Source organism: Megascapheus bottae, chromosome 25, assembly GCF_031878675.1.
Source record: "Megascapheus bottae isolate mThoBot1 chromosome 25, mThoBot2.hap1, whole genome shotgun sequence".
Lineage (NCBI taxonomy): Eukaryota > Metazoa > Chordata > Mammalia > Rodentia > Geomyidae > Megascapheus > Megascapheus bottae.
In genome coordinates, this window is record NC_143533.1 from 9,702,064 (window position 1) to 9,724,192 (window position 22,129).

Consider the following 22,129-nt stretch of genomic DNA (forward strand, 5'->3'; position numbering starts at 1 on the left):
TCAAAAATAAATAAAAATTGGTCAGGCAGTGGTGGATCATGCCTGTAATCATAGGAACTCAGAAGGCTGAGATCTGAGGATCAAGGTTCAAAGCCAGCCCAGATAGAAATCCAACTAACTACAAAACTCTGAGCTGTGGCTCAAAGTAGTAGAATGCTAGACTTGAACACAAAAGCTCAAGGCTCTGAGTTCAAGCCCTAGAAGTAGCACCAAAAACTACAAATAAAATAAAATATATGATTACCTAGTTAAAATCTAGTTTATTCTTAGAACATTTCCTCTAAATAGATCAATGTTGAATTCTAGTTCAAGGAAGATTTCTATGGTCACCTATAACAAATTTTCCCCCGTCAACTTAGCTAGTAGAATAAAAGCAAACTAAAGTCAAGAGAGGAAGTAAAGAGTCAGATAAAAGAAATGCCTAGGCTGTTAAGACACTGACCTTCAAAGTGTCATGTGTATTATTATTATTATTATTATTATTATTATTATTATTATTATTATTTTGCTAGTCCCGGGGCTTAAACTCAGGGCTTGAGCACTGTCACTGAGATTCTTTTGCTTCAGGTTACCACTCTGCCACTTGAGCCACAGTGCCACTTCTGGCTTCTTCTGTTCATGTGGTACTGAGGAATTGAACCAGGGCTTCATGCCACTAAGCCACATTCCCAGTCCTGATATGGATATTTTAAATAAACAACTATATTCACTTAGAAATAATCTAACAAATTAGCTCTATGCCACATAATTCCTAAGAATGGTGGGATGAATCAGATATGTTGTAGGTCTTAATACAAAATTCACAAAAGTTCCACACTGAGGTGTTAGCTTTTTAGAAGAATACTGAAAAGGTTCCATCTGGATACCCACAGACCACTAAAGGGATACAATACAGGCCTGCTCCATCTTGGCTAAGTGTGAAAGAAGATGTTGAGAGAGAAACCAAAGGACACATAAATAATCCGAATGCTAACTTTCTTGGTGGGTGGTGATCATCAAGCAGGCTCTCTGGGACTCACCTGTGTGGTAACTTTGTAGGCTACATAGGCATTCATACCATCCCCTGGGGAAGAACAAGAAAGTAGCAGAGGATTAGCTTCTAAACCAAAGCTGTGCTAATCTAGTAACATTTGACCAGGAGCCCTACAGAAGACGGGCTTATTTCATCTCTAAACCTTATCTGCCATCCTGAAGTCCAGTTCCTACTTTGCTTTGGAGCCGCTATGGATACGTATCCATGTCCCACGGATGCTGCCTGGGCACCAGTTGAAGTTAAAACAAGAGATAGCCTCCTGTTCCAAAGCCAGGCTCCATTTATACCCTCCACAAAGCAGCACTGGAGACTGACAATCCATTGGTTGTTACCATGCCAATATTTGGGCTGGTTACACACATCTGCCCGAAACCAAACAATTCTCTTGCTGTATAAAGCAGGAGGAGAAGGAAGCAACTGATGTAAAAGGAAACAAGTAGTCCTAACCCAGGCTAGCTCTGGGCTCACTTTGCTCTTTCAGAAAGAGCATCTCAGGCCCCTCCTGTAGGGCTGAGGACACTGACCTCTCTGATCTAGCACGCTCACTGGGAGCAAAGGGTCTAGCAGGAAGATACTTGGGCTGCCCGATGTCATACAAATCTCCTTTTTCTGGAGGAATTATTTTGATGAAGAAGCCTTTGATGGGGATTCAAGCAACTGTTTTTCTCTGGGGTACAGTCCTGGCTAGACCACTTAGGGAGAAAAAGGCACCATTGACTCCCTGAGCACTGAGAAGCCATACATTGGAATCCACACAACAGCTCCAGTGCTGGACCATGGTGTTTGGGGGCTGGTTCTGTTTCCTTCCTCCCTTGCCCTGGATTCCTGTCCCACATCAAACAGGAAAGCATAGGTTAACAACAACCAGTTACTTAAGTTCCTGAACTGGTTCTGGGGTGGGGGTGAGAAGCCAGGGGAAGGAGTAGCACTAATGGATCAGATGGGTGATGTTTTATAATTTGGTTTCAATAAGATGGCTGAAAATGCTTGCTTTTCTAAGTGTACAGAGAAGGTGGAAGTTATATAGGAATAGAATGCATGCCTGCTTTACCTTCCCAATCTCAACTAAAGTGTATGTATAAGACAAATTGTAAACTAACTTTGAAAATGACTTTGTGGACCGGGAGTTTGGCCTAGTGGTAGAGTGCTTGCCTAGCATGCACAAAGACCTGGGTTCGATTACTCGGTACCACATACATAGAAAAGGCCAGAAATGGTACGGTGGCTCAAGTGATAAAGTGCTAGCCTTGAGAAAGCCCAAGGACAGTGCTCAGGCCCAGGAATGGAGGGGAAAAAAAGAAAAGAGAAAATAAGAAATGACTTTATATTCATGATCATCTTTTAGTTCTCTTCTATACCACTAATATTACATTGCTTAATTTGAAGGATGTTTACTACTGCCTTAAAAAGATATCTAAAGGGGTAGCAAGGTTCAAGAAGTAATGAACCCACTATCTGATGAATGTAACTGCAACCCCTCTGCACCTTACCCCAACAATAAAATAACATTAAAAGATAAATAAATATCTAAGTTTACGGGGGTATTCCGGAGGAGGGTTACTGGGAGAAAAATGTGGGAGAGGGCAACAATGTTCAACAAGAAATGTATTCAGTACCTTACATATGTAACTGTAACCCCTCTGTACATCACCCTGACAATAAAAGTAAATTTTAAAAAATCTAAATTTACTCTATATTAGTAGCCAAATAGCATCCACAGTAATATGATGTGAATGTTTTTGTTGTTGTTGTTTAATACTGGTGACGGAAGCCAAAGCTGTGTCCATCCTCAGTAAACACTCTGCCACTCCACACTACCCCAGCCACTGGAGAACCCATAATTTAGTGCATGCAACTAAGGAAGTGTAAGGACCGGTGTATATAAAACATACTAGTAATAGCCAAGTACCAGGGCTTATGCCTGCAATCCCATCACTCAGAAGACTGAGCTTTAGCTGGGCATAGTGGCTCACACCTGTAATCCTAGCTACTCAGGAGGTTGAGATCTGAGGATCAAGGTTCAAAGCCAGCATTAGCAATACAAAGCCAAGAGACTCTTCTCTCCAATTAATCATTAGAAAATGGGAAGTAGGGGCTGGGATGTAGCTCAGTGGCAAAGCGCTTGCCTAAGAAGTGCAACGTCCTGGGTTCGATCCCCAGTGCCAAAAAAGAAAAGACAAAAAAAAAATAGTTAAAAAAAAAAAAACCCAACAAGAAAATGGGAAGTAGGGCTGTGGCTCAAGGTTAGGGCGGTAGCCTTAAGCTAAAAAGTTCAGGGACAGCACCTAGGCCAGAGTTTAAGCCCCATGACCTCCCCCACACACCCCCAAAAAAAGACTGAGCTTTGAAGCCAAATTGGCAGGAAAGTCTGTGAAATGCTTATCTCCAATTAATCACCCTAAAACCAGAAGTGGAGGTATGGATCAAGTGGTAGAACAGTAGCTTTGAACAAAAAACAAAAACAAAACAAAGCAAAACAACTCAGGGTAAATGTCCAGACCTGAATCCAAGCCCCAGGCCAAAAAAAAGGGGGGGGGGAGTTCTGATAACATATGATGACTCTGATTTCTCTCTGCCTAAAGCCAATGAAAGTCCTGGGTAACTATTGGGTAAGTGCCGTCTCTGGGCTTTGAAACCATAGGTAGGGATGTACTTTTACTTCCAGTAGAGATAACTGAGGAAGGTCTCTTTGGCTGACTCTGTTCTGCAGGTAGCCAACCTCCCAAAAGCTAGCCATGCTTCCCATAGCCCCATGATCACTTACCTATCTTCTCAGGATCAGTAATACCTACTGTCAAGTCAAAGTGGTCTTCTTGTTCTTCTTCCTCTAGCTTTGTAAAGAAAAGACAAATCATGAGAACTATTAAATTCTGATGTACCCTACTACAAATCAAGTGTCCATTTGTCCTGTGTCCACTAACGATAATTTCAATGAATCAACCCCCACTAGTTTAGGTTGGGAGCCAGCACAAAGATCATTGTTCCATCTATTCCCTTAAAACCTTATTTCTTTTTTTGTGGGTCAAGGGGCTTGAACTTGGCCTGGGCAATGTCCCTGAGCTCTACACTCAAGGCTATCACCCTACCCTTGAGCCAAGCCCCACTCCCCTTTTCTGGAGGTTAATTGGAGATAGGAATCTCAGGTCTTTTTGTGCCTTGGCTTTGAACATTGATCCTCAGATCTCAGCCTCCTGAGTAGCTAGGATTACAGGCGTGAACCACCGCACCCGGCTCCTTAAAACCTTATTTTGATGACAATGAATAATTACCAGGTTTGGGAAGACCTGGCCTCTCTCAAGTTAAGAAGGATGTAAAGATTCCCCGTATCTCTATAGATGGGGGCTTCAGACACTAGAAACCTTTAGTAGGCATTGAAAGCCTTTGTGCTATCCTCTGGGCATAGACACACTGTCCATGAAAGAATCCTTTTAGTGGATTTGGTTGTCCATTAACCATAAAGGTCCCCTTCAGGGGTCAAATATTTTCTCAAGGTCACACTCAGAGGAGCAGCAAACAGATCCTAAAATCCCCAAACCAAGAAAGACTAACAGTACTGATTCTCACCTCCTCATAGCTTGGCTGAGGCCTGGAAGAATTTGTGGCTTCCTGTGGAGGAGGAGAAATGAGCGTTTTGGCTGGCCCTTTCTTCTGATTATTTTGTGTGCTATCCAAGGACAGTTCCACTGTGGCATCTAAAAAGCAGTTGATGTTTCAAAATGAAGGTTAATAATGAGTCTTCATAGGCGAAACATCAGTTCTATAGCCGAGACGCACAAGAATGGTATCAAGTGCTCTTAGTACCTAAGAGTTCTCAGAGTCCAAAAAAAGGTAAGTCATGAAATTTTCCATGGATCAAAGGAGAGGATGGTGAAGAGGAGCGTGTTCTTTTAACATGGCTTAACAAAGCAGCCTCTTTCCTTTCCAAACGCAGTTACTCTGTCACCCTCACCTGCCTAGAATTTAGTTAAGATTAATGCAATGAATTTTATATTTGGGAGCCTCAGTGTCTCTGTCTCTCACACATGCACACACACATGCACGCGTGCACACACACACACACATCCAGTATTCGGGAGTAACCAGGGCCACAGGCATGCTAGGCAAGCATTCTACCATTTATGCCACATCCCTAACTCTTTGATTTTATACTTTTTGAGACAGTCCAATAATGTCTGAACTGGCCTTAAACTCTGAATCTTTGTGTCTACATTATAGGTATGTGCCACCATGCCCACTACAGAGTATCTCTTTAGAACCTTTTGTGAAGCCTGACATAAGTCAGGTAGAGCACATTTCTTTTTGGACAATGTCACCCCTTCCCTCACTTTTTCCCAATTTTTCCCTCCCATCCCCAAGTTATAAAGTTCATTTTTAACATAGTTTCTTTCCTTTTTCCTTCCCCCACCTTTCTCCCTCTTTCTCTCCCTCTCTTTCATCAGTCCTGGGGGCTGATCTCTGCCTGGGCACTGTCCCTGAACTGCTTTTGTTCAATGCTAGCACTCTACCATTTGAGCCACAGTGCCACTTCCAGATTTTTCTGTGTATATCGTATTAAGGAATCAAATCCGGGGCTTTATGCATGCTAGGCAAGCACTCTACCCCTAAGCCACATTCCTAGTCTTCAACATAGTTTCTAGCAAGTACTACTGCTACATTTGTTCACTCTCTGTCCCTTCATTTGTGTGTTCCCCTTTACTATCCCAAAGATAGATACATGAACAAATATGACAAAAAAGAAAACAGAAACAGCAACAAAGAAAAAAACCTCGTTTCCACTTCCTGGAGTTCATTTCAATAAAAACCATTTCTATGATCAACAGCACATAAGCAGTGTGCCTTCGTATCTCCCTCCTAAGAGTAAAGTTTATTTATTCTTTATAAAGGAACAATGTTTGATTATCAGCCTTATAAAGCACTTATAAAAGAGGCAAACATACTACCAGTAAACACTACCAAAGAAAGACTCAGGAAATGTAAGCTAGAAAAAAACAGACCAATACCTGGACACTAGTGGCTTATGCCTATAATTCTGTCAACTTAGAAGGCTGAGATCTGAGAATCATAGTTCAAAGTCAGCCTGGGGAGGAAAAGTCGATGAGACTCATCTCCAATTAATCATCAGAAAAGCCTGAAGTGGAGCTGTGGCTCAAGTGGTAGAATGCCAGTCTTGAGCACGAAGTTTTGGGACAGCATCCAGGCCCTCATTCAAGCTGCAGCAGTGGCCAAAAAAAAAAAAAAGAAAACAAAAAGAAAAAAAGAAAAAAGATCAAAACATACTAACACCTCAAAAAGAGGCAATTTGCTCTACTTGAAGATAGTACTGGGTTTTGAACTCAGAAACTTGTACTTTGGCTTGGCTTCTTCCACTCAAGGCAGCATGCTACCATTGGAACTATAGCTCAACTTTTGGCTTTTTGCTGCTTGGGCTGGCTTCAAATCTCAATCCTCAGATCTCAGCCTGTTAAATTGCTAGGTTTATAGGCATGAGCCTGGGGTGCTCATCTACATTAATACCTTACATAAAGTTATATTCCACATCCTATATACATACGCACACATACAAACATACACACACGATCATGTACACGAGTTTTTACTTTAATGCAGCAACTTAGAGCCATTCAGAAAGCTCCTACGTTTGGAGTCTCTACTTGCCTGCAAAGAGATCCTGTGGCTCTTGATCTTGTTCTTCATGAATCCCATTTTCTTTGGAGCCATTGTTGATGGGAAAAAGAGATGAAGCACTTTCTGGAGACTGGGGCTTACTCTGATGACAAAGAGATACTCTGAATAAAACAGTATCATTTGAAACAAACCCAACCTGCCTAGAAAGTGACCTCTGACACATCCTTCTGCTGCTCCCACAGGTGTTCAGGAGAAGACAGGATCTCTAACAAGTTCAGTAAGTGGCAAATCATTAAATAAAATGGTAACTGCTGCTGCTCTAGCAATCACAGAGCGAAAATAATTCCATACAAGTTAATTTTTTATAGCCATGTCATTGCTGAAATGTCATACCTCAAAGCACATGACACCGACAGGGGATATGTATACACAGATAAGTTGTGAAAAGAATCTGTCCAAATGTTTTCTCTCAGTCCGTGGATGACCTTTATACTTCTCAATGCTGATGCGGCAACTGTAGTGATCAGGGCTCCATACCAGAGTCCGTAATTAAGAGTGTGAGTGTGAGTGTGTGTGTGTGTGTGTGTGTGTGTATGCGTGTGCACGCATTCATAAGTTTTGGGGCTTGAACTCAGGGAAGGGGTGCTGTCCCCAAGTTTCTTTAATTCAAAGCTAGCACTCTATCACCTTTCACTATATCTCTACTTTTGGCTTTTGGGGAGCAATTTATTGGAAATAAGGGTCTCAGGGACTTTCCTGCCCAACCTAGCTTTGAACAGTGATCATCAGATCTCACTCTGCTGAGTAGCTAGGATTACAGGTATGAGCCAGTACCTGGTTCATAATTAAGCTTTAACCCTAGTTTCCTTTGTTTGGCAAAAACTTGTTCCTTGAAACCTACGTGACGGGTAGAGGAAGACGGAACACTTTTCATCAAATGCTGTTCATAAATGTACCTTATTTTTTTCCATCCTTAATTCATATGGACAAACATTTCCATGACACTCTGTTGGGCTGGAGATAAAAGACAGTCATGCTCTGCCTCATAGGGACATGGTAAAAATACAGTCAGTCCATGATGGCTTTTATGAAAAGCTCAATGATCAGCCACAAACAAGGACAGGGTGGGTGCCCAGACACTACCAGAGTGAACAAAGCCAGACTGTCCAGCGCACAAAAGGAAAGCTGGGAAACTGGCTTCAAAAGCCAGTGTGTGATACTGAAGGGTTTTGAAGTCAGACCCTAAGGCCAAATCAGCTAAAAAGACCTGACTTGAAGAATCTCTTATGAAACATTTCCTTAACAAATCTGAGGGAGTTTGTTCCCCAGAGACAGAGATTTCCTGACCCAACAGAACAAAGTGAAATGACAGATCTGTTTGGGTTCTCTGAAGTTGTTCTGCAAATGGCTTAATTACCATACCGGGCCTTGTCTTTCCAGGGAAAATACTGTGACCTATATTTGACTATATTAGCAAATAATGTTTTAATTGTTCTATGTTAATAATGTTAATTGAATACTTCGTTTCCACATGCTTAAATACTATAGCAATTCTGCTACAATAAAGGTCCTGCTCTCAACAGCTTCTGCAATCCTAAAGAACAAAATTAGTGCAGAGCAGACAGAAACGGCACAAACGAAACCGCGCTTCCTTCTGTCTTCCACACGGCCCACCCTCTCCTCGTCAACCACTTCCTTCCTGCACTTTAGGTCAGTGTCATCTAAAAAGAAGCCATCTGATTTCTTGGCAGTGTGAGGATTTGAACTCTGTGCACTCAACTAATTGTATACTGCCAGGCTTTTTGCTTTTTTTTTTAATATAGGTTCTTTTGTGTTTGTTTTTGCTTTTATTCCTCCACACACAGGGTGATCCTTACTTATGGCCTTCTGAATAGATGGAACCACTGGTGCATCCTACCCTCTGATCTCCCCACCTTTTCCCTGTTCTGGTTCTGAGGCTTGAACTTCAGGGCTTGGGCACTGACTCTCAGCTTTTTTGCTCAAGGCTAATGCTCTGCCACTTGAGCCACAGCTCCACTTCCAGCTATCATCTTTCTTTTCATTCACTTACCACTGATTCTAGTCAGCTCCAGGGGGTAGAACCAGAAGATACACCAAAGATACATGTACACAAATGTCACAGGGGAGATTCAACAACAGGAAATGCACAGGTGGGATTTCATCATCTTAAAAAATGCCTAGGGGAATCTATTCCTGTGATATGCAAATGAATAACTCCAGCTTTCCATTTCTGCTCTAAAATCTAATCTTAGCAGGTTCATGAAGGATATTTTATGAGGCCGCATTAGAATAGCAGTCTGTCTTCCTTCTAGTCAAATGACAGAAGAACAGGATACAGTAGGTACAACTAGGCCTACCACTGGTCTCTCTTCCTCTAGCCAATTCTTTCCAAGCCCAGGACATATTTGACTAGAACTGTGATTAAAACAGCTATTTGTGCTCCCTAATAAGCTAGGCAACAACTCCCTATGAGAACAGAAAAGTGCTCTCTGCTGTCCTCAGGGAGCCCATCTAAAAAATGGCCCAAGGCTGAGATCTAAGAAAAATAAAGACATGTTGTTTACCATACTAAGTAACCTAGTCTTTTTTTTTCTTTTTTTAATATTTTTATTGTAATTAATAAAAGGGTTACATGATATTTGCCAGATAGAAGGTGCATTAATTCACATACATTGATACCCTTTCACATGTCTTGGAACCTAGTCTTTTTCTATAGATCTTTTATTTTTTTTATTTATTACCAGTACTGGGGCTTGACCTCAGGGCCTAGGCACTGTCCTTGGGCTTTTTCAAGGCTAACATTCTACCACTTGAGCCACAGCACCACTTCGGCTTTTTCTGTTTATGTGGTACTGAGCAATCGAACCCAGAGCTTTGGGCATGCTAGGCAAGCACTTTACCACTAGGCCATGCTCCCAGTCCTTGATCAATCACCCCTCTGCCATTCTCCCTTACCCTGCTTACTTCCTTTTTCCCCAGACTCATTTCGTGCTTCCTCTGTCACATATGTATATTGAACATTCAGTGAGATCCATCTTATTCAGTAAACATATGTAGATTCTTAAATGGAATTATTGGACATAAAATGCTAAAGCTCTGCCAACCTGCTTTGCAGAAAGACTACTAGATTACATGCCAACAACAGTGTGTGTGTGTGTGTGTGTGTGTGTGTGTGTGTAAGACTTCTGTCTATATCCAGAGACACATTAAGCATTAAGACAAAAGTGTCTTAAAAAAAAACAACAACAAAATCTGTCACTAGGTTGACTGGAAAAAATATGTCTCAATGTGTTTTCTGGCCACTTGAAGCCATCTGACTTATCTTGATGTCCTTTGCCTATTTTTCTGTGTAAGTTAACTCTACTTAATGTATACTTTCCTTACACAATATGCTAGCTCTCTGGCATACTCCCAGAACCCTCCCAGCTTATCTCCTGTCATTTGTCTCACTTCTGTGATTTGCACTGAACAAACTAAACTTCTTTGCTTAGGCTGAAGAACACTGAGCACATAGCTGGTCTTCAAAACAAATAATTCTCATTTTACTCACAATTAACAACAACAACAAAACCTGAACAGAACCTAAATTTTTTTTTGAAAAAAAAAACATAGATCTCCCCTATTATCCAGCCCTACTATTCCTGGGCTTCTATTCTGAACATCATAATCCAGGACATGATAAAGACACCTGCACAGCCATATTCACTGCACAATTACAATAGCCAAAATATCAAAACAATCCAGATGCCCCACAATAAATGAGTGGATCAAAAAATGCGACACCCATAAACATGGAATTTTACACAGCCATTAGAAAGAATATCATTTGGAGGGAAATGGATGGAACTAGAACAAATTATGTTAAGTGATATAAGCCAAACTCAGAGACAAATAGTGCATATTCTCTCTTGATATGCAGAAAGTGGATCTAGAATACACAGGATATGATAAACTATACATGATTCTAGATCTCACACACAGGGAGACCAAAGAGGATAGTCTTAGGAGAGAATCACCAAGGCGCAATGCTTAAGTGCCTCTGTACATTACCTCTATAATAACAAATTAAATTAATAGTATTTTACTTATTTTACTATCTTTTGAGGTAGGATTTCACTAGGTAGCCTAGGCTATCCTCAAACTTGTGATTCTTCCGTCTCAGTCAAATGCTGAGCTTACAGGCATGTGCTATCACAACGGACCAGAACCACTTTTAAAGAGGCAGACAAGGGCCTGGAGTTTGACCTACTGGTAGAGTGCTTACCTAGCATGCACGAAGACCCGGGTTCAATTCCTCAGTACCACATACATAGAAAAAAAGCCGGAAATGGTTCTGTGTCTCAAGTGGTACAGTTCTAGCCTTGAGAAAGCCCAAGGACAATGTTCAGGCCCTGAGCTCAAGGCCCAGGACTGGCAAAAAAAAAAAAGGGGGGGGGGAGAAAGACAAAGAAAGAAAGAAGAGAGAGAGAGAGAGAGAGAGAGAGAGAGAGAGAGAGAGAGAGAGAGAGAGAGAGAGAGAGAGAAGCGTTCTTGGTACCTCATATTCAAATAAAAAATATTTCCATGAGGCTAGAAGCTATAATTATAGCTTGTTACCAAAATGGCACCCACCAGTGTATATAACTATGTATTTCTGTGCTCAGTCTATGGTTTAAAGGCTATTTATTAGTTGGGTGTAGGTAGCTCATGCCTATATTCTAGCTACTCAGGAGGATGAGATCTGAGGATGGTGGTTCAAAGCCAGCCAGGGCAGTAAAGTCCATGAGACTAGCAAAAAGCCAGAAACTGTAACTTAAGTGGTAAAATGCTAGCCTTGGGCAAAAATGCTCAGGGACAATGCCCAGGCCCTGTATTCAAAACCCAAACCCCACATGAAAACACACAAATAAAAAAGGCTATTAGAAAGCTGATTTTAAATCAACAATTAAAACTCCAGGATAAATTTATTTGGGGAGGAAGAAAAGAGGAGACATACTGATTATACTATATTGAGTGGCAAAGTCAATACTGAAAATAAGCCTTGCTTGGTAATTTATATGTTTAAGATCTCTTGGTAAGCATGGCTTGGTGGTACACATCTGTAATTGTGGCACTTTACGAGACTGAGAAAGGAGGGTTGTGATTTTAAGCCCACCCTAAACTACACAGTAAATTCTGTCAAAAAACAAAATAAAACTCTTAGTAGTCAAGAGGTCATATAACTAACCCGTCTGTTTGGAAGGGGAAACAATTCTAGGTAACAGATGAAAATGTAACATTGGTGATGGAATCATGTCAAAGAATTGCTCTGCCTATTTCCCCTTACATATATATACAAATAAGCGACATTTTTCTTTTGTTAGCAGAATTCCTAGCTAGGATATCCAACAATTACACTCTTTGGCTTAATTCTAGCAGGTAGATCCATGGATAAGCCTCTTTAAAGTCCCAGTTGCTTCTGTGTCTAGTTAAGGCCACACAGATGGACCAGTACTCATTTGCAGAGGAGCATCAGAATGATCCACTCAGAAGGAGGAAGCTGCTAAGAGCAAACAGGTATTTCTTGACAGTCTCAAACTATGAGGCCACTGACACAATTTTCTTAGCCCTGGGGACAGATGTGGGTTTGCTACTGCTCAAAGCTGACCCAGCCGATCAGTACTGAAAAGCACTGCTGGGATTTCAGGGTAACTTCCCTTTATGTTAGCCAGCTGTGATTCGGCTTGTTGCTTAATTGCTCTTTGCTCCACCCAGAATCTGTGCTTTATATTCAAAAGAATTTAAAAGGGTAAATACTGTCAAAAGTGTTAACAGGGAAAAAATGAGGGAGTGGGTAATAGTGTTCGAAAAGTAATGCAATCATCACCTTACTTACTGTAACTGCTCCCTCCCTTCACCTCATTTACAATAAATAAGAAGGGAAAAAAAGTCAACTGCACAGGAGTCAAATTCCAATTAAATGCTAAGGTATAACTGTAGCACCTCTGTTTATCACCTTTACAATAACAATAAAATACTAAGGCATTCTGCTTTCGGAAGACTAAAAGCTGATACTGGGTGTGAACTCAGGATCTCAAGCACAATCCTTTTGCTTTTTCTCTCAAGGTTGGTGCTCTTCCTCTTGAGCCAGTGCCCCACTCTGGCTTTTTGCTGGTTAGAGATCAGTATCTCATGGATTTTCCTGTCCTTGCTGGCTTTGAATCATGATCCTCAGATCTCAGCCTCCTGAGTAGTTAGGATTACAGGAGTGAGCCATTGGTACCTGGCTCTTAAAAAGTTATTTTAATGTGTTGATAACTGTATTTCAGGATAATTGGCTTTCACTGTAATTATATATATTGTTTTATAATATTACTTGGGAAAATGCCCACAGGCTTTACTGGTTGGCATAATGTATCCATAGCACAAAAAAGGTAACAAACTTAGGAGATAGAGGATAGAGAAGGTCTAAAGGGATCGGTGTGGGGGGAGGGGATGATTGGAAAGCTGAGGAAAATAGGGTTGAAGGTGACCACTAAGTTAGTTAAGGAAAACCAGGAGCAAGGCCATTCAGTGTCTCAAATTGAAAGATCAGTCCATGATCTTCCAAAATTACCTACAGAAATTCTGTAATTCTCTAGTGTTATTACTAAACATTTTAGGTTTTGGATCCTACAGAAATATTGGACTAGTAAAGGTAGATTAGCATCTAAACTGAAAAGGCAAAACCTAGTTCAAATCTGCTCTGAAAAAAGCACAATGAAGTCCCTGCAGTAGTCCATTAAACTTAGCAAATGAATAAGCAAGAAAAAGTTGAGTAACAGGCTCTTCCCGGAGATGAGGACTTTCTCCAGACGACTCATGATTTATTTATGCCAAGTTACTCAAGAGCACTCACCCCTCCCACATAACCAACTGCAAATGGTCATCAGAACTGACTGACCACTCTCCACCCCAGACGCAGAGGCACCAACTCCCTTCAGAAGTCAGAATCAAAGCAGCCTTCTTTCACTCTCATACACCCCAAACTCTAATTTTAAATAAGCTTTAAGTTAATTTTTTTTTCTTAGTCTTCTCTCTTCCTCTAACAGTGCTTCATAATGACTTCTTGTTTTGTTCTTTGTGCCAGTCTTAGGGCTTGAACTCAGGGCCTAGTCACTGTCCCTGAACTTTTTTTACTCAAGGCTAGCTAATGCTCTACCACTTGAACAATAGCCACTTCGAGGTTTTTGGTGGTTAATCTGAGATAAAAGTCTCATGAACTATACTGCCTGACTGACTTCAAATTTCAATCCTCAGATCTCAGCCTCCTGAGTAGACAGGACCTGGCGTCAGCCACTGGAGCCTGGCTCAATGAATTTTATTAGCTTTTCCTCCAAGATTGTGAAACCAAGGTCAATTAATTACTAGGACAATTTAGAGGTAAATAAGCCAATGACTATGTATTTCAGAAACACACAAATTTGATAGAAGTGAGACTTGTTTACTATTTGAGCTGAACACTAAATGAATCTTGGATTGTAATTTTTTTTTTCCAGTCCTGAGCTTAAGCACAGGGCCTGAGCACTGCCCTTGGACTTTCTCAAGGCTAGAGCTCTACGACTTGAGCCTCAGCACCGCTTCCAGCTTTTTTCTATGTATGTGGTACCTAGGAATTGAACCCAGGTCTCCATGCATGCTAGACAAGCACCCTACCAATAGGCCAAATTCCCAGCCCCTTGGGTTGTAATTTCTACAACTGACTTTTTCAGTAATATTTAAAAAACAAATCGGAATGTGGTATTTCAATTTCTGATTGTTGAGATTTCACCAAAGTATTTGAAGCAATGGGTTGATAGAAGATAAGACACTTCAGAGGTAACCTACTATTTACTATTAGCTTTCAGTGATTAAACCATCTACTACACAAAGCTGGAGATATAGTTCAAATAGCAAAGCAAGCACAAAGGCATCTAAAGTTCAATCCCCAAGATCACCATAAATTAAAAACAAAGTTCTGTAAAAATACTGTTATGGAAAAGGGATGATTGGAATATACTATAATGTAAACATGCCTGGAAGTATAATGATGAAATTTCCCTCTGTATAACTAATATAAGCTAATTTTAGAAATTATTTTTTAAGCACTGTTATGAAGATTCACTTTTCAGCAATTTGGCTAAGACCAGAGGGAAGCTTTGCCTTGTGAACAACAGTTATGCATATTTTGGCAAAATAAAAATAATGGCCAGTTGAACTATCAATCTCATGTTTGTTTTTTTTTCCATATATTTTTTATTGTAATTAATAGAAGGGTTACATGATACTTGCCAGATAGATGGTGCATTAATTCCCATACATTGATACCCTTTCACATGTCTTGGTCCCCATTTCCCTCCCCCCACCCCCACTCCTCATCTTGTTTTCCCCCGTTCCCTATCTAATTTCAGATAACCAAATACAAATATATCCGATATATCAGGTAACAAAGTGAGATAGTGTAACAATATGAGATAACCAAGGGACAGCAAAAGTGATGAGAGATAACATAGTACCTTAAGAACAACAATCATGGGTGTGTGGGGGGGAGGGAAATGAGTACCAAGACATGTGAAAGGGTATCAATGTATGTGAATTAATGCACCTTCTATCTGGCAAATATCATGTAACCCTTTTACTAATTACAATAAAAAAATTTAAAAAAAAAGAACAACAATCATTCGTTATATGGCTTATGTTTACATCATATTTTAAATGACAAGTTTAACAAACAAGTGTTCAAGGAGGGGGTCTCTAATTACAATCTCTGGGACTTAGTATTTAGAACTTAATCAAAATTAGGCTAAGGGTTTGTATGTCATTCAATCTCATGGTTTTTTAAAACAAAACTACCACATTTGTCCAGATCCAAAGTAGTTACCCATTCTCCTAGCACGTGAGGTTTAAAAAGATCTGAGGTGGCATTACCAAACAGTGTAACCATTAGGGAAAGTAGTTCAGAGGTTCTTTAAAAAAAAAATCAAACTATCATAAGACCAGGAATCCCACTACTGAGTACATACAAAGAATCTTTTCTTTTTTTCTTCCTTGTCAGTAGTAGGGCTTGAACTCAGGGCCTAAGCACTGTCTTTGAGCTTTTCTGCTCAAGGCTAGTGCTCTATCACTTTGAGTTGCTCACTCTCAGTTTTCTGATGGTTAACTGGAGGAATGAGTTTCATGGACTTTCCTGCTCAGACTGGCTTCAAATTGAGATTCTTAGATCTCAGTCTCCTGAGTAGCTAGGATTCCAGACATGAGCCACCAGTGCCCAGCCATGTAAAGAATGTTGATGAGGTATCTATATACTCTTATTCCAAATAGCATCTTTCACAATAGTCAAGAGGCAGAAGTAACACCAAGTTGCTAATGAGCAGATAAATGGTGAAACAAATGTGGTATATACATATAATGGGAGCTGGGAATGTAGCTTAATAGTAGCATGCTTGTACAGCATGCATGAAGCCTTGGGTTCGATTCCTCTGTACCACATACACAGAAAAGGGCAGAAGTCATGCTGTGTCTCAAGTGGTAGAGTGTTAGCCTTGAGTGAAGAAGCTCAGGACAGTGCCCAGGCCCTGAGTTCAAGCCCCAGGACTGGTAAGAAATAAATAAATAATGGTATAAAATGCAGTATTATTCAGCCATCAAGTGGAGTAAATATTGATACATGCTACAATTGGGATGAATCTTAAGATACTGCACTAAACAAAATAAACCAGTCACAAAAAGACAAGTACTGCCAGGCTTGGTAGTATACACCTGTAATCCCACCTTGGGAGGATAAGGAAGTGGTGCTGAGGCTCAAGAGTAGAGTGCTAGCCTTGAGAAAGCTCAAGGACAGTGCCCAGGCCCTGAGTTCAAGCCCCAGGACTGGCAAAAAAAAATACTACAGAACTTATTTATATGGCATACTCAAGTACTCAAATTCACAAAAATTGTACTCGGTATAGGAGTGCATGCCATTGGGGAGGCTGAGGCAAAAGGATGTCTTGAACTTGTAAGTAACATAGTGAGACCCCTCTCAACAGGTGAAAAAGTCACAGAAACAGGTTATCAAGGAAATAGCTACAAGAAAAGGGAGAGGTTTTTATTTTTACTATTTAATGGATGTAGTCTCCAACTTACGATGGAAACAAATTGTTTCACAAAAATATAAATTAAGATAGCACATTTTGTGTGTTTTACACAATTTTGAGTTACTTTGCTTAGCCCCTCCCCCCATATATGTTATTATATTAATCATAGATTTAGGCCCATGTCCGTTCCTGTCTAAATGCTGCTGCATAACTTACATTTATGTAACTGCAGTCTATAAAACACTCAACTAGCAGCCAGCTGCTGTCCATATCATCAAAGGAAGTTGCCAGATTTGGCCCAAATCTGAACTGACAAATCATTTATCTACATTTTCTTTCTTCCTCTAGGCATAACAAATGTTATCTCAGATCTTCCTTTTTATTTAGAGGGCAAATCTAATTGTGTTGCCAGTACCCTGCTATAAGCGAGATGGACATACAAGACCAATTGTAACTATTTTAGGTTTATAAGATCACAAACAAACTAGTGAAATCAAGTGAAGTGTTCAAATGTGATCTATTTCTAATCAGGCTTCTGGACATATTTTTAAGAATTAGGAGCCAGGCAAGTTGGCTCACACCTGTAATCCTAGCTACTCAGAAGGCTGAGATCTGAGGATCAAGGTCCAAAGCTCACCAGGGCACAAAAGGTCCTGAGACTCATCTCCAATTAACCTCTAGAAAACAGGAAGCGGGGCTTGACTCAAGGGGAGGGCAGTAGCCTTGAGCTGAAGAGCTCAGGGACCCAAGGCCAAGTTCAAGCCCCATGACCCACAAAAAAAAAAAAAGGGAAGAAAGTTTTAACTAAAGATTACCTATCTAGATTTCAACTCCACAGACCCAGATAATATAGACTTAGACATTTTTATTCATAGGTCCACAAAGAGGCAGAAAAAAAAAGTCTTAGATATTCTTAGGAATCAGACTTTACCCAAACACTTCAGATTTATTTTAATAATTCCCTTAACTTCAGTCTCTTCCAATCAAGTGCCTGGTTTATAGATACTGAGATGTATATCCTGGGCTGCTCTTCCGATTATACATCAAATCACATTTTTATTACTATATTAACCAAGCCTCTTGGCTGTAGGAGAGAGCAGATGGGACGATTAATAGCAGCAGCTGTTGTGTCCATGTCCAAGAAATTATATGCATACCACAGATTAGCTTTGAATTTTACATGCCTCAGCTCTTCTTCAAACCCCACCTCTTTGCTTCCAGAATGTAACAAAACCCAAAGTAAAGAGCAATTGAAATGAACAGGAAGCCACTAAGTCGTTTCTACTTTAATGGCTTTTAGCTAATCAAGTTCATCTTTTAACTACTAGCTGATGTTTTGATAAATGGTACTACTATCCATTTTAAGGGTTAACTTGTCTGCTCTTTTAAGATTTTGTGGGATTTTGTTTTTTATAGAATCTTAGATAATGCCAGTTTACAAAATGCTAATCAAAGACAGATCACTCCCTCTAAACAGTATTCTTTAAATGTTATGTGGAAGCAACTACTCTACAACTCTACTAATATTCCAATTTAACTTTGGTAAATAGAGGTAAACACAGAGGTATGTCAGTATTTGTGACACTGCTACCGCACCCCACTCTACTCTTCCTCTTCCTTTATATAAAAAGGTACAGTATTTTGCATAAAATCTACCCACATCCTGCCTTGCAAATAATCTCTAGGCTACTTATAATACCAAATACAAGGCAAATAGGGGTTCTGTGTTCTGTTTTGTCTGTCACGGGGCTTCAATTCAGGACCTAGGCACTGTCCCTGAGTCTTGTGTTCAAGGCTGGTACTCTACCACTTTGAACCACAGCAGCATTTCTGGTTTTCTGTGGTGAATTGGAGATAAATCTCACAGACTTCCCTGTTTGGGCAGGCTTTGAACTGTGATCTTCAGATCTTGGCCTCCTGAGTTGCTAAGCTTACAGGTGTGAGCCATTGGTGCCCACTTACCAACTATATTATTATTTTTCCCATTTATATGTGAAGAAACTCAAGACAACATCTTGTCCAAAGTTAAGCTAGCAAAAGGAGTTGAGATTTAAATCAGATTTCCAAGTTTATGACCTTAATTACTTTAATTTTGCAAATGTTGTTCCTTAAGATAGATGCATAAGTGCTGCAATTCCCTATCTCTTCTGCTCATTACTAAAGCACTTAATGGAATGAAATTTATATTTAATGCCTGTTTATCCAGTTTAGTGAGGTTTCTAGGATTTTGGCTTCCTGAAGATAGGGCAGCTGGCTGGAAAAATGGTGTACAGGTGGCATTTAAGTTTCCTTGGCAACTGTTTTCCTGGGCCAAAATTGAATAAGACTGGGAATGTGGCTTAGTGGTAGAGTGCTTGCCTAGCATGCATGAAGCCCTGAGTTCAATTCTTCAGTACCACATAAACAGAAAAAAGCCCTAAGTGATGCTGTGGATCAAGTGGTAGAGTGCTAGCAGCTCAGGGACAGTGCCCAGGCCCTGAGTTCAAGCCCCAGGACTGGCCTAAAAAAATCTAATGAAAAATAATAATGTAGCTGGGTACGGTGGCTCATGTCTGTAATCTTAGCTACTCAAGAAGCTGAGACCTGCGGATCAAGGCTCAAAGCCAGCCGGGGCACAAAAGGACCTTAGACTCTTATTTCCAATTAACCTCTAGAAAACGAGAAGTGGGGTTTGGCTCGAGGGTAGGTAGCCTTGAGCTGAAGAGCTCAGGGACAGCGTCCAGGTAGAGTTCAAAGCCCTATGATAATAAAAAAATAATAATAATGTTGCTAGGTATGTAGTTCTGTGGTAGTGTGCTTGCCTAGTGTGCACAAAGCCCTGAATTTAATCTCTAGCACTTGTTTATTTTTAAAAAGTAACAAAAGTTATGAGTTCTATGGTAGAACAGGCTCAGGTAGGAAAGGGATTTTTACAATCTTACAAGAGAGCAGCATAATGCCTCCACCAACAAACCTGATGAAATCAATCAAACTACAACCTCCTAAACTTCACTGGAGGACTCAAGAAATTAACTCTTCTACCTACACTTACTAAGTAACCAAGCACTTTCAGTACTAGAGTTTCTACTTTCAGATACTATCTCAATATTGTTCCTTCCTGTAGTTACCAACTGTAGCTATTCTCTGTGACTTCATAAGAGATTAACTACATTTTATTTAAAAATGGATAAAAAATTCAGTAGCAATGAGAGTTATTTCCCAGAACAACAGACACAGGCTTCCTGTTATATTAGCATCAGCAAGACCTTTGATTAGCTGGGATTATGGACTCAATCCCTAAACACAGGGGAAGATCTAATGACTGTCAAACATGTTTCCCAAAACTTAAACCTTTTTCTGACATAAAGGCAAAACTCGTTTTTCCCCCCAGACACACGCTATCTTACTTAACCAGTTAGGAATGTAGAGCTGTTTTACTTAAATCAGTTGAGTAACTATCAAGGAGAAGCAATACCCCAAATGGATAAATTCACCAACCAAACAGTTTAAAAAAAAAAAAAAAAAGCTCACACCTGGAACTAACTGTACCAAGTGGTATGAGTCAATACTCTCATAAAACAGCCTCAAACACCTCCATACTGATGACTGAGTTCCATATTCCACATACAACTGCTGGTCTTCCTAATACCTAACTCTTATTTAAATCTTGGGTATTTGCTATGGGAAACATTATTTCTTCCTCAAACTTACAGATATGCTCCTAGCAGATACTTGAACACTAGCATGCATCCCAACAAAGATCTGGCTTTTTCTTCCTCTTCTTCACTCGGGTCTTAAAAGTGCCCTGGGCGCTGTCCTTTAGGCTTTTATTTTCCCCTCCCTCTGCTCAAGGCTGCTGCTCAACCTCTTGAAACTCAACTACCAGAAAGCCAGGAATGAAGTTAACTGTAGATGAAGAGTCTCTGCTGTCCAAGATGGCTCTGAACTGCAATCCTCAGATCTCAGCCCACTGAGTAGCTTGGATTACAGGCTTTAGCCACGAGGATCTCTCTGGTTTCTCCAGTCATTTTTATCTCTGAGTGCGGGCCCGAGTCTTCGGGAGATCAGAGGAAATCAACCGAACTTTTTTTCTACTCTAAGATTCCAGACTGGGCCTTGGGAAACCGACACTACCGGGGCTAAAGGAGGATCTGCGGGCGGGCCCCTATCCTGGGATGTACTTGGAATAAACCTTCTCCATCCTAGGGGCAGAAGGGCAAAGTCTTGAACCACATCGCCTCAAGCCTCAACTATTCAAGTCAGCACAGCCACCAAGCACACAGCACAAGCTAGCGGATCGGGCCGCGTGGGTCCGTGGCTGCTCGGGCAGGGCCGAGGAGGGGCGGCCTCCAGGGCCTCCCTCGGCTCTCCGGGACCTCGGTGGTGGGCGGGTGGGGACACCACACCCCTCATCCCTCCCTTCCCACCCGGAGCCCGGACCCGGGCTGACACCCAGGTCAAGGCTCAGCAGGCCCCGCCCCCCCAGCTCCTCGACCCCTCACTCAGCCTCTTCTCTTGGGAGGGTGGAGGGGTGGGGGTGGAGGGGGAAGAGACACCTTCCTGCCCGGCTGTCCCGGAGGGTGGGAACTCACGGCTGCCGCGGCGCCGGTGAAAATGTCCTCCCCCTCCGTGTCGCTGTCTCCGGCTTCGGGTTCCGACCCCCCGCCGGTCCCCTCAGACTCCGGATCCAGACCGGGGAAAGGCGGAGGGAGTCTTTCCGAAGCGCTACAGCCACCACCTCCCGACGCCATCTTCCTCCACCCGTGGCGGAAGCCGCAACAACAACTTTATGGAGAGATAGCGCCGCGAGCAAAAGCGTCCCGGCAGTGCGAGGAGCGCGAGCGCCGTGACCGACCCTGAGGGACCAGCGGGGCGGGGCCCCCGGAGGGGGCGGGGCTCCCCGTGAGGGGGCGTGGTGGGGGCGGAGCTTCAGCTGCTGCCCTGCAAGTCCAAGGCCTGGGACCTTCACACCGAGCCTTTAGCTAGTCCCGCCTATGGGGCGGGACGAAGAACAAGAGGAGAAGTGAGGGTCCGCTCAGTTCCTGGGGTTTTCTGCCTGCCTTAGCCTTATATAGCTTTGTGTCTAGCTGTATAGTTGGTCTTTTTATTTCTGACAACCTTCTAAAATTTCGTTGGAATAAAGGAATGGGTGAAGCTGGGCTCTGGGTGGCTCACTCCTGTAATCTTACTCAGGAGGCTGAGAGCTGAAGATCACACGGTTCGAAGCCAACCCAGGGTTAGAAAATCCTTGAGACTTTTATCTCCAACGAACCACCAGAAAGCTGGATGCTCAAAGTACTATGAGTGTTAGCCTTGGGCAAAAAAGCTTAGCCTCCACATACTACCTATCCGTGCCAAGTACAGTGCCTCACAGAGATTCAATACTTTCTTGACGCCTGAACAGATTGTAATTACATTC

The 22,129-nt window shown here is 41.5% G+C and overlaps 1 protein-coding gene across 1 annotated transcript in view; it reads right to left on the reverse strand.

Moving 5' to 3' along the window:
* Positions 1–21,530, reverse strand: part of Snx1 (sorting nexin 1) — a 35,042-nt gene extending 13,512 nt beyond the window's left edge. The window contains exons 1-5 of the mRNA XM_090358209.1: positions 21,303–21,530; positions 6,689–6,800; positions 4,598–4,725; positions 3,798–3,864; positions 1,020–1,063 (exon numbers count right to left, since the gene is read on the reverse strand). Coding sequence (XP_090214335.1) covers positions 1,020–1,063; positions 3,798–3,864; positions 4,598–4,725; positions 6,689–6,800; positions 21,303–21,461 — 510 coding nt within the window. The 5' untranslated portion in view covers positions 21,462–21,530. The remainder of the gene's footprint in view (positions 1–1,019; positions 1,064–3,797; positions 3,865–4,597; positions 4,726–6,688; positions 6,801–21,302) is intronic.
* Positions 21,531–22,129: the final 599 nt, after the last annotated feature.